This window comes from Myxine glutinosa, unplaced genomic scaffold (assembly GCF_964187855.1).
Source record: "Myxine glutinosa unplaced genomic scaffold, kmMyxGlut1.1 SCAFFOLD_845, whole genome shotgun sequence".
NCBI classification, from domain to species: domain Eukaryota; kingdom Metazoa; phylum Chordata; class Myxini; order Myxiniformes; family Myxinidae; genus Myxine; species Myxine glutinosa.
In genome coordinates, this window is record NW_027616940.1 from 56,927 (window position 1) to 70,135 (window position 13,209).

General features: G+C 41.8%; 1 protein-coding gene across 1 annotated transcript; it reads right to left on the bottom strand.

The window, feature by feature from the left end:
* Window positions 1-5,614: 5,614 nt before the first annotated feature.
* LOC137413683 (solute carrier family 45 member 4-like) lies at window positions 5,615-10,879 on the bottom strand. Its single transcript, XM_068099129.2, has 2 exons — window positions 10,674-10,879; window positions 5,615-6,073 (listed from the first exon to the last, which is right to left on the bottom strand). The coding sequence occupies exons 1-2, from the start codon at window positions 10,791-10,793 to the stop codon at window positions 5,723-5,725; spliced, it is 471 nt and encodes a 156-aa protein (XP_067955230.2). The 5' UTR covers window positions 10,794-10,879; the 3' UTR covers window positions 5,615-5,722.
* Window positions 10,880-13,209: the final 2,330 nt, after the last annotated feature.

Genomic DNA, 13,209 nt, shown 5'->3' on the forward strand with positions numbered 1-13,209 from the left:
TCTACTGGACTCTTTGTCCTTCTCACCTCAGAAGATAGGGAAAGCGCTTTTCACTAGCATGTCCTTGTCATCTGAGAGGGAAGAGAAAGGTCTGTCTGGCCTTGACCTGGCTTCAGCAATGGGTCCACATAGTGTTAGGGCCAATATTCTCAAATCCTACTCTGGAGTGTTTTGCCCTCTCTGTCTGCCTCCCCTCTGTATAGAAGTCAGAAAACATCACTCACGTCCACAAGAAGGGTGCAAAAACAAACCTACCAACTACCGTCCAATAGATAGGCCAGTAAGCTTGCTTCCAATCACAAACTAAGTCATTGAATCCATCATTACTTCCGATGTCAAATGTTTCCTGTTTTCAAACTTGTCTAATCTCTAACCATCAGTTTGGATATCATCCCATTCTCCCAACTATGGATATCCTTCTGCTCTTCTCTCAGCAATGGTTGGAGGCCGTCAATCTCAAACAAGAGGTTAGGACCATCTCCCTGGACATATCTCGGGCCTGCTTTGTTTGTGAGCTCTCCACCTGTGGTATGGAACGCCGTTTTCATTTATGGATTTCTGACTTCCTCCACTCACACAGTCGATGTGTTGCCATCATTGGAACCCTCACCTCCCCATTGGAACCCTCACCTTGGGCCCAGTCTTGTTTCTCATCTGCATTAATCATCTCTCTGATGCTCTTGGAAAAACATCCCTTCCTTTGTGCATACGGCTCCATATTGTGTCGTACAGGAACGCCAATCCCTCTGCTCGGCAGACTTCAGCAGTCTTTCTCTGCTGATGTGGAAATGATTAGACTCTGGTCTGATGAAGGGAACATGTCCTTCTGTCCTGGAAAATTTCAGTCTCACCCTATCGCTCCAGAATTGTCATAAAATGGACCTATCCATTTATTTGGTCATCCACTGCAAGAGGTTCAGCTGCTTGAACTTCTAGGCCTCACCATCAGCCATGACCCCTCCTGGGCTGACCACAATGAAATTCTGGCCTCCAAAGCCTGTTGCGGACTGGGCATCCCCGAGCGATCAAAGTCTTTCCTGGAAAACAGTCTGCAACACCTTTTTCCTTGTCTCATTGGAGTACTGTTCTCTGCTATCGGCTGGCACCCAAGCATCACATAGGTCTCTCTTCGATTCTGTGTAATTTATAGGTCTCAAAATCATTGGAATCTCCTGTAATGGGGCAAAAGCACAGTCTGTTGCTCTGAGATGGCAGACAGGTTTGTGGCGTCTGTTTTATACTGCATTTTCTGCAATATTGCTCCGTCTGCTCTGTCCTCCGACCCTCCCCAGAAACTCCAGGATGCACTGCATTCTTCCAGTAACCCCATTGACCTTTTCAACTCACTTTTCTAACTTTGAACAAACATTGGTACATCATGGGTGATTAAGGTTGTGGTGAAGTTTCATCGAAATTGCGTGTGTAGTTTCTGAGAAGAAAGCAAATACCTATTTTGGGGGGGGGGGGGGGCAACCTGTTTTGAGACCTATTTTTGGGGGGGGACGACAACCCCCCCCCCCCCCTCCGTAAACCTCCAGATTTTTATTTATGCCGTGAACAAACTTTGGTACATCACGGGTGGTGAAGGTTGTGGTCAAGTTTCATCAAATTAGTGTTTGTAGTTTCAGAAAAGAAAGCAAATACCTATTTTGGAGGGTCAAACTTGGATCCACTTTGACCCCGGTCAACCCCCTTAGACCTCGCTTTTTAAATGCCGTGAACAAACTTTAATCACAACACTTGCCTGTTTGTGCACAATCTGCAAAGGTCTATTCATTCAGTGTTGGCCATGATGTTTTTCATTAAAAACAAAATTGTCATTTCTCTTATCAACTTATCAACTTATCAACGTGCCACTAAGTAGTCTCCCGTACTAGACATTTGCATTTGACTTCTGTGAAAGCATAATATTGTGATAACGAGCTGCTGATCTGGTTTCATTTTCTTTCATGTATATATCTTTTTATAGTTAAATAGACTTGTTTTATTCGTGTATTTTCATTAAGTTTCTTGAAAAAGTATCTTTCCGATGCGATGTACTTTTAGCGACTAGCGGGTCAGAAGAAAAATGAAACAAATATATACTTCAGATGTTTGTGCCTTTCCACTTCCAAATTGATATAATAACTTCATTTAGTCTGTGTTCTTCAACCATGAGTTAATTAATACACTTCATTATCCAATGGTTATTGAGAAATTGGTAATTTAGATGATAATTGATTGTATTGACAGTGGTGTGCTGTAGCTTCAATGGTTTATGGCTCTTGTAGTGATTCAGGGCAAACTTTCCACAGCTGGTTGCTATGCAGGGACAGGTCCTTCAGTTCAGTCAGTTTGTTAAACACTCCATGTGGCAGGCTCTGCAGCTTGTTTTCATACAGGGTTAGAGATTGATAAATGTTATTACACATTACTAAAACAGTCAGATTCAATAAAATGTTAAATCAACTCATTTGATCTGTTCATTTCATTAAACACATGGAATATTTTTTCTAATATATTATGTAATTGTATATATATATATTGTTTGAGTGGTGCATGTTGTAAGGGTGGTGGTCAGTTGTTGTTTTTGGTGTGTGAGTGAGTGGATGAGGGGCTGTTGATTCTGGGAGTGGAGTCAGTTTTGTTGTTGTAGTCTGTGTTCTCACTGTCTGGGGGTGGAGGTATGTACACAGAGGTGTAGTTGCTGCATGTGGAGGCGTATGTGCCCCTGCTGGCCCACCTTGGCTGACCGTATCGAGGTTGAAGGGCCGAAACGGGATGATGCTGAGGACCTTGACTGAAGACCCGGTCAGTGAGGCACACTTGTGACCAGGTGTTTTGAAAATTTATATATATATATATTCAGGAAAGAAGTTGAATTATACAGACTTGGCATTTAATATGGAATATTTTTTTTTCTTGACAGGTTTAATTTCTGAACTCGGTATATCAATCTGGTGAGTTTCTTTTACGCTTCGGTGATTTCTTTGTTAAAAGAACCATGTCACTGGTTGTCTGTCGCAGCAAGAAGTCAATAACAGGATTATATCACAGGTGGCATGACAAAATGTACGGACAGGTACATTTGACGATTGGCTTCACAATCGGGTATATATATGGGTTGTTGCGTTCTGTATTAGTGGAAAACAACTGCTGCACGTCTACAAAGGTTATTGCCGCTTCCCCTGGAGATGGTCCGTCAACTCGACAATGCTGTTTGTCATTTAGTGGTGGCTTTACGAAATTCTGGCAAGAAACAGCGTGCTATTGCTTGGCAGTATGGCATCACTCAAGGTCAGGTGTCAAAGATCCTGAAACGAAATGCTCAGAGGGGTTTCGTCAAATGTCAAATGTTCTGAACCTCCGTCCCGTTTGACAAATGTCAAATGTCAAACGTCAAATGTCAAATGTCAAAATTATGTCAAATGTTCACAAAATCCTCTCATCAGGTAGTAGAGTAACACATGTATAATACATGTACCAAGTTTTGTGTGAAAAGAATGATAGGTGACATAGAAGATAGAAGTAGAAATGTGTTCTTTGTTTTTCCTTGTCCTGAGTGTCATTTTCGCAAAGGTGTCTACGCAAATGTAAACATTAATTTTTGGATTCCTCATGCTCTGAATATTCCAAAAATGTATAGTTTTGCTCATCTACCAAAATTTTGAACGAAATTATATTTGTTAACATCGTGAACCTGACTATATGTTGAAATAAACACGCGACAATCATGTTTCATCAACAGCAAATTTGGAACATTGATAATCCAGATTCATTCAGCCAATCTGAGAAGTTTGTGTTGGGGTCGGGGAGAGAACCCTCCCCCCCCCCCCCCCCGCCCCCCCACCAGCGAACAGCACCCCCGGTTATCTCATTACATGCGTGTTATTGCAGTTTATTTATCGCATGCTAAGTAGTGCACAATAATGATGATGAGGAAAATGCAAAGATTACCGCTTTTGGTTGGAGCAATCCCCTCAACCTCTTTGTGCCGATCATGCCAAAAAGCAACAGCAGTATCGAATGTAACAAAGTAGGGAAAGAATAAATACGTATTATAATAAGATACGTATTCCTGGCAGCAGGGGTACATGCTAAAATGAAATACTGAACGTAGTTATGAGAGCCAATAGCGTTGTCCACTTCAAACAGATTTTTAAAAAAGAACTTTAACATGACATAACGATCAGTTCATGTGAAAGGCTTGAACAAAACACCAGAGAATGAATGATTACGAGGCATTTATACATTAATATTTTAAAGATACTGTATTGGTCAATTCCGATGTGCGCATGACGAAGTAACTAAATCAAAGCAATCAACGAAGGTTTGTCCATTTAACACACACAATATTACCAGAACCCCTCTCCCCAACCAACTCACCAAAAATAAGCATTAAGGGTGTAGTACTGGTGCACAGGTGATTTTTTTTTTTTTTTTTTTTTTTTTTTTTTAAAGCTGAACAGTTTCCTTATAGTCTTATAAACAAGAATCATTCTATTAGAGGTCATAGCACTCATGGCGCTCACCCCTAATTATTGAAAAATTCAAATTTCAATTCAATTCAATATAATATTTTGCATGAAATTTGTTATAACTTGGGAAATGCATCATTCTTTTGGGCTGAAATTTGGACAGGATATTCAGAATATCACTTCCTTTAAAATGATGAAGGCTTTTGTTTATAGGAGTAGCCATTGTGGATTTATTGAATGACAACCAAGTTGTATCTGGTAATTGGCATAATTAGCTAATTAGTGAACATTTGACATAATTTCACAAAATCCTCATCAGGTAGTAGAGTAACACATGTATAATACATGTACCAAGTTTTGTGTGAAAAGAATGATAGGTGACATAGAAGATAGAAGTAGAAATGTGTTCTTTGTTTTTCCTTGTTTTTTTATTGACGGTCTAATTTATGCAAATTATATGCATGTAATATGACAAACAAGCGTTGAAACTGGTCTGAGTTAAAGCCAAGATTATATCTTTCAAGAAAAACTGAAAATCAGATATTAACTTGACTTTGTTTTTGTGTAAAGGCCTCTCAAAGGTACCTACGTAGTTTTCTCAATTTTTCACCAGTACTACACCCTTAATCTGGAGGTCTTAAACAAAGCTATTGTTCAACCTGGAAAAACACTCACACACTCACTCACTCTATGTGAAACAGGCAAAATGAAAATAAAGTTTGCCTTTTTATATGGAAAGCCAACAAGCTCATTAGGCATTAATAACAGTGGAAGCTCCTGGAATGTTTCAAGATGGAGTATAAATGAATGATTCGAGTATCAGAGGAAAATAAAGCAGGGGAGGGGATGGAGGTTCAGGACCAAGTAAGGAGTTATTAGAAGACCTGGATGTCTCTCAGAGCAGGTGCTCTACAGACCATTATTGGCTGAATGAGAATGAATGAGCGACAGAAACGTGAATACTTGAGTGCAATATATACATCGCTTGAACGAATCATTGTGCAAAGGTAGATCAGGGTTAATGAATGATACTGAAAATAAACTGTTTTTTTGAAATTTTAGGGTAATCAAGATGATATGCTGGAGAGGTTAATCGAGATGTAATTGGAAAGAAGGAATGAAGGACAAGAGATGGAACAGAGAGGCTTATCATTTGTTTAAAAATGTAATCTTTAAAAAACTCAAACTGCTGTTTCCAATGAAATGTTCATTGACTGTAGTTGTTTGCCAAATCCCAGCTGTGTGGTAGAGGAGTTGCTCATTGCTCAAGCCATGGCCGCTCCACTCTCATTTTTCTCGTTCCTCCTCTCATCCATCCCCCCAATCCTGTCATGTTCATCGTTTCCCAAGTCACCATATTCACAACTCGCCTGGTCATCAACATCATCCTCATTTACTTTTATGCTCGGATAATGGATAAGGAAAGCGGCAGTGAGGATAGCGAGCAGAGCAAAGAATGCGGCAAAGGCCGACACAACGCGCACTGTCCCAGCAGCCTTGATGATGGCGCTGATGGTAGAAGCTACGATGATCTGCGAGGGGTATGCCTGGCATGACAGGATGGCACAGTCGATGCCCAGACCTCGTTTGGTGCCCTCAGGACTGTGCGCTATGTACTGTTTCAAAAAGACACACACACACACACGTTAGAAAATTCTTAAACACTTTGAGTTCTATCTGTAGATCTGTGCTCCTGTTTCTCACCTTCAGATATCAAGAAATGAGTTGAACATTTCCAGCAGTGTAAATATTTGAGAGAATAAAACATTTCTCTTGAGTGAAAGAACAACCTTCCCTGATAATAAAATGACATGCACTGCCCAAAATGAAGATGGCAGGACACCGACTGATGATAAATGGTTGATTACAGCTGATGTTCCAACTGAAATAAAAATTACAAGGACAGCTACATTCAAAGTACACCTCCCCCGTGCCAAATAAATAAATAACATATCCTCCAGCCGAGGAGCCTTAGGCGCCCGGGGATGCCGCCATGCAGCACATGGACACGGACGTGGGAGGGAGCAGTGCACCATAATTGATTGATTAATTGTGTAATTAAAATGAATAAACGTAAAATAATCAATTTCCACGCAAACGTATTTTACTCGTCAAATAAAAATTATGTTACCATGCAAACTTGTGAACCAGTGATGGGATTTTAACCAAACTTAGTATAAGTATATATTATGATGCAAAATGAACTGATTAGATGTTGGGGTCAAGAGGTCAAAGGTCAGAGGTCATGTTAAGTAAAAATTATTTCGTTACTGCAATAACTTAAGAACGGCTGAAGGTATCCAAACTTGGTACAGGTATGTATAATGATGCAAGGATGAACTGTTTAGATTTTGGGGGCAAGAGATCAAAGGTCATGTTGAGCAAAAATTATGTTGCCGTGCTAACTTGTGAACCAGTGATGGGATTTTGACCAAACTTGGTACAAGTATGTATATGAAGCAAAGAGTAACTGATTAAATTTGGGCATCAAGAGGTCAAAGTGTATAAAAGATTGTTGTTACCATGATAACTTAAGAACGGCTGAAGGGATCCAAGTCAAGCTTGAAATATGTATGTTTAATGATGTAAAGACAAACGGATTTGATGATGGAGTCAAGAGGTCAAAGGCCAGAGGTCCCATAAGGTAAAAATTATGTTACTGTGCTAACTTGTGCACCAGTGATGGAAGTTTGACCAAACCTGGTATAAGTATATAATATTATGATGCAAAGATGAACTGATTAGATTTTGGCATCAAAGGTCAGAGGTCATGTCAGGTAAAAATGTGATACTTAAGAACAGCTGAAGGGATTTAGATCAAACTTGGTACGAGTATGTATAATTATGCAGTAATGTGGACGGAGGCATATCGGTTGACCTCACAACGCGGAAGAGTGTCGTGCTAGTTCTGTCATTGACAGCAGTTGTTTTCCTTTGCTGACCTGGCTGTTATCTATTTCTAAGTACACTAGTGGTTTCTTTCTTTTTCAAGATATTCCAAATTGTTGTATTTGCTCATCTCAATGTTTGTACAATGGTTCTAATTGAATTATTCTGTTCTTTCAGGTTCCAAATTGTTTGATTTTCTTTCATAGAAGTTCTCTGGTCTTCATGTTGGTTTATGCCTACTGACTCCAATGGCAAACTCTCAAGTAGTGGGGTGGCACAGCAACAATATTGACAACAATTGTGCATTTTTTGATAAAAGCACCAAAATTGGCACACAGGAAGACAAATACATTATTAACAAATCTGGATATTGTGGCATCGCAGATTTGCCCCCTGATGGCAGTGGCAGCCATTTTATAAAATGGCCACCAGCAGTTTCAATAAGTTCACTAGTATGCTAAAATCTGAGCACAAAAAGGTGAAATTAAAGGCTAATTTACATTTTGAAAAACATACACTTGCTTAAAGCAGATTTATTGTGATGTTTATTGTTTTAATGACCTCATTAACCTGCAGAATATGAGAACATTTCTTTCATCTTTCAATTTCACAATATGTTATCTTTCTTGGGAAAACCCCATTTCCAAGCTGGCCTCCAAAGCCAGTCGCCGACTGGGCATCCTCCGTCGTGCGAAGTCCTTCCTTGGCACACCTGAGCTCCACACCACATACAAGGCTTTCATCCACAACTCGATGGAATACTGTTCCCCCCTCTGGGCTGGTGCTCCTGCCTCACACCTAGCTCGGCTTCACGCTGTTGAAACCAAAGCGTTCAGAATGATTGGAATCTCCTGCGATGAAGCTAACTCCGAGGGCCTTTCGCTCACTCACCGCAGGCAGGTTGGTGGTCTTTCTGTCTTCTACCGAATCCTCTCCAGCCTTGCTCCCCCAGCTCTCTCTGTGCTCTGTCCCCCCAATATTCCTTAAGGTCGCACAAGATCTGCCAGCAACCCTCTTATGGTTAAACTGCCAAAATCTAGGCTCTCTGCTCACCTTCACTCTTTCATTCCCCTTTTCTCCCGCCTCTGGAACAAACTCACCCACTCCCTTCAATCCCACGCCTCCCTCCAGGTCTTTAAAACAGCTGTTCACCACCATCCCTTATCTTCCCCCATCCAAAACCTTGATCTTTTCTACCCCCACCGATTCACCCCAGATACACTATTTTTGAAATTCCAACTTCTTTCCTGGAAGTCCTTGCAGTGTTCATATGTTTTATACCTCTCCCACCTCTCCCCAAGCCCTCCCCCTCCCACATTTCTCCCGATGTCCCTGCTCTCAAATGTTGTGTTTGTGTCCTTCCCCCTCTCTCCCCATCTTGTCTACCGCTCCCATTATTTTGTGTTTTATGTATCGGTTTGACTTTTTGTGTGATTAATGTTAGCTCTTTCACGAGCCTCGACCTTGTATACAAAAAAAGCAAAAAAAAAACAACAACACCCAATGGTGGTGTCCTCTGTTAACTAATTCGGCCAAGAGTGAAGAGGAAGATCACCAGTGATGAACATTTTTGCCAATCAGGGAGGTCATAGTGGGGCCAAACACTGTCACCATCAATAGAGTTACCTCCACCGACAGGGTGAGGCTGGACCAAAACAGAATAAGGTTTGTACCAACCACATCGGACGACACCACCCGAGTCATCCCAAACCTGCTTTGAACTGGTTTTAAGCAAGTGCAAGAAATGGTTGTATTAAGCGCTGCAAATGTAGAAAGGCTGGACTAGAGTGCACAGCCTTGTGTGTGCGAGGGGGAATGCACTTAATATTTAATAATACCGTTATTCTGATGGGTTAAAAAAAAATTTTCATTGTTCTTTATTTTCATAATAAATTTCGTTATCCATATAATATACATTTACTTTGATTTTTTTTTGTATTTTGGCCCCTCCAGTTGTCTAAGTGGCCCCCTGCTAGTACTTTCCACTGAGGAAAGACTTCTTTGTTTGTATTTCAAATAAACCTAATTCGCATCATTAGCACGTTTATGCGTGTCAATGTGTAAATCAGCCTTTAGTTTCACCCTTTGATCCTCAGATTTCTGCATATTATTTAACTTATTGAAATTACTGGTGGCCATTTTGTAAAATGGATGCCACGACTGTCAGGGCTCAAATCTGCGATGCCCCAATATCCAGATTTTGTCGTAATGTATTTATCTACCTGGGCGGCAAATTTGGTGCTTTTATGAAAAATGCACAATCGGTTTGCTTTGCCATGCCACTAAAGGCAAAAGCAAAGGCTAAAACCAAGAATGCACATTCACAGCTCTTTTATGTGTAAACAACCAGTGCAACAAGAAAAACCTGTCAGTCATTTATTTATTCCGATACTTATGCTTACCTAAAATGGGGGGGACTGATCATAAAAAGTGCTCTTTTTCTACAATACTAAAACATATATGCATAAAGTACCAATAAATAAAAGATGACCTTCTGTACTCTTGCCTCATATTCATCTTTTGATCTCATCACAATTTCTTGAGTATATAGCAATAATGACAAATTTGACTTCACTGTTCCAATACTTATGGAGGGCACTATGTGAGAAATGAATCAGAAGTGAGGAAGACGTAAACGTTGCAGTCAAATCCTGGTTTCAGAAACAAAAGACTTGTATTCCAACAACATGAGAAAACAACCACCGAGAAAAAACGGCAACCCTGGCTGGAAGATATACAGAAAAAGAGAAAATCTGCCACATTCAACTGGTCAGACCATTCCTTTAGGGTAATGGGAAGTCCTTTAATAAAAATGTGGGGGAAAGACTCGGTCTCATAAGCATCAAATCGTAAGCCATCGTCACGTCATGCTTTGTTTCCCCCAAACCCACCACTTATTCCATTCCCAATAACTCCTCTCTCTTTCCTTTCTGCTTGTTGTCCACTCCCTCGGCGTATTAGTCTCCCTGTTTGCCTATGATCCAGTGTCAGTCTATGAACCTACTTCTCTACGAGCCAAGATTTCTGCATCCAAAGTAATAATTCGTGTGCCAAGTAATAATTTGTGTGCAAAGTAATAATTCATTTTGTTTACAGGCTTGACAAATTGTAAAATGGAAGTTCATCCAAAGAAAGAAAAGCAAGAAAGAAAAGAAAAGAAAGAAAGAGACTGACACTTGTTAGCAGTTACACTTCCCTGAAGAGGTACTGAACTGAAGGAATCTGGATTGCTTAAAATACAGCGAAATGGTCTGAAAATATTTTTCGGTGTTCTAAGTATGTCCAGTTTCCAAATCACAATTTTTTTTAAAACCTCTTCACCATTACCTCCTTGTCCTCGTGGTAGAGGCCCAGGATTGCGTAGGGGCAGTACAACAGCACGATGAAAAGCAGTCCCATGGTTGCCACCGCAGTCATGCAAACGTACAGTGTTGGGAATGCTGTCATGGTGATCCGACCGAGGGCGAATCCCAGCGTGCCGGTGCAGTAGAGGAAACGTACACTGACATCACGGTATGCCACATAGCGCTGCAGAATCACTGAGGCACACACAAGCAATGTCCAACTTGTGGAGGAGAATGATATGGGTCAGTCACCGCACAACCTTTAAGTTACAATTGGTAACAAAAATGCCTATCGGAAATATTTTTTCTGTTAGTCGTATACTAGAACAACGAAGGCAACAAAAATGTTTTAAAGTAGAAACGAGGACAAGTTACAATATCTATGAGAAATCGGATGTAACGACCTTGATTTAAAAAAAAAAAAAACATTTCTTGGCTACGCAATCAAAATTGGGGCACTCCATCATATATAAATTGCTAAAAACGTCCTGTCAATTGACCCAGATGTACATGTTTCAATTGATCCTGATTCAAAGATTTCGTGTCAATGGGTTCCTGGAAGCTCGAAGTAAAGCAAGAATAACTAGAACTGCCACTTTAAAACTGCTGGCAGTGATGACCGGTTTACTCGCACCCACTTTTGATGCAACCCCACTGTTGATACAACCCCACTTTTGATACAACCCCACTTGTGATACAACCCCACTTTCATTGGACATGCTTTGACACAACCCACTTGGATACAACCCCGACACACACACACACACACACACACACACACACACACACACACACACATCCCCCCTACCCCCTCCCACACACACACCCACACCCCTCCCCCCACACGCACACCCCTCCAAACACACACACCCACACACACACATCCCTCCCCCCCCCCCCACACACACACACATCCCTCCCCCCACACACACACACACATCCCCCTACACACACACACATCCCCCTACACACACACACACACACACACACACACACACACACATGCACACACACATACACATCCCCCCTAACTCCACCCACACCCCTCCCCCCAAACACACACACACACACACACAACCAACCCCCCCCCCCCACCTACACACACACACACACACACACACACACACATCCCTCCACCCCCACACACACACACATCCCCCCTACACACACACACGCTTATTTTTCAAGATATGCAGGTTGCAAGGTCAGACATATATATGGTGGCGGCCATCTTGGATTTTGACGTGGCGACCCAATTTTCGAAAGCGTTCTTCCTTGTGCCGAGATACACCCACACACCAAATTAGAAGTTGCTACTTCGCTTATTTTTCAAGATATGCAGGTTGCAAGGTCAGACATATATATGGTGGTGGCCATCTTGGATTTTGACGTGGCGACCCAATTTTCGATAGCGTTCGTCCTTGTGCCTAGATACACCCACACACCAAATTAGAAGTTGCTACTTCGCTTATTTTTCAAGATATGCAGGTTGCAAGGTTCAGACATACATGGTGGTGGCCATCTTGGATTTTGCCGTGGCGACCCAATTTTCAATAGCTGGCGCATGCGCAGATGGGTTGCACTGCGATGCCACTGAAAAGCGGCTGAGAAAACCGCGCATGCGCAGATCGCGGACATGATTCATTTCGATTTCCATCTTTATTTAATTTCCGAAAAGACGTCTGCATTCGAAAATCGCGTGATGACGTCACGACGTAAATACATTTCTTCATATAACTTCAGATCGGCTGGATGGATTTTGACGAAATAAACGGCATCGTGTAGGGCATTTAATTGCGCAAATTTCAAGACCAATTACGACCATGACAGCCATTTCCTTCTCGCACAGCACCAAACATTCTAATGCGTCAATCCCGTCAACCCTGCGCATGCGCAGGTGGTGCGACGAAGCACAAACGCTGAAAAAATCACGCATGCGCAAATGGTAGCGCTGGAGCGCAAGGTCACGTTTGGACGCGTACGTAATATGTGGATGGGACACAGTCGGATCTCTCTCTTGCGCATGCGCAAATGCGCTTTTCTGGTGTTGATTTGATGCTCTGAAAGACTTTGGCGCATGCGCAAATGGTAGCGCTGAATTGGAAGGTCACATGTGCACGCTTACGTAATATGTGGATGGATGTTTGCGTATGCGAAAATGGGCCACTGTATGTTCGTGTATTACGTACGCGCTGTGATGGGCGGGGCGTATGGTGTTCATGAAATGGTCAAATGCGGAAGTGCTGGAAGCAGTTGCGATGGTGTCGCACGATCTCTTCTCGCGGTCCACAAGATTATCACAGAGAGGTGCAGCTTCCAGCGTTTCTAGATCTGATCCAGGCCTATCCAACGAGACCAGTCCCAGCATTCTAGGCCCAATGGTTGTCTCAGACGGACCCGACAACGGACGTGTTTGTTTTAACTCGAGCCGATTCGATCAGAGACGTGCTGGCGAACATAACCAGTCATATATTTTGAACGCGTGGCTCGATTTTTACAAAATAAACTTTTTCTTGCAG

Coding starts and splice junctions, on each gene's coding strand:
- LOC137413683 (XM_068099129.2), bottom strand. CDS start 10,793: ATGACAGCATTCCCAACACTGTACGTTTGCATGACTGCGGTGGCAACC. Junction 6,074..10,673: donor TCTACCACGAGGACAAGGAG/GTAATGGTGAAG, acceptor TTTTTGAAACAG/TACATAGCGCACAGTCCTGA.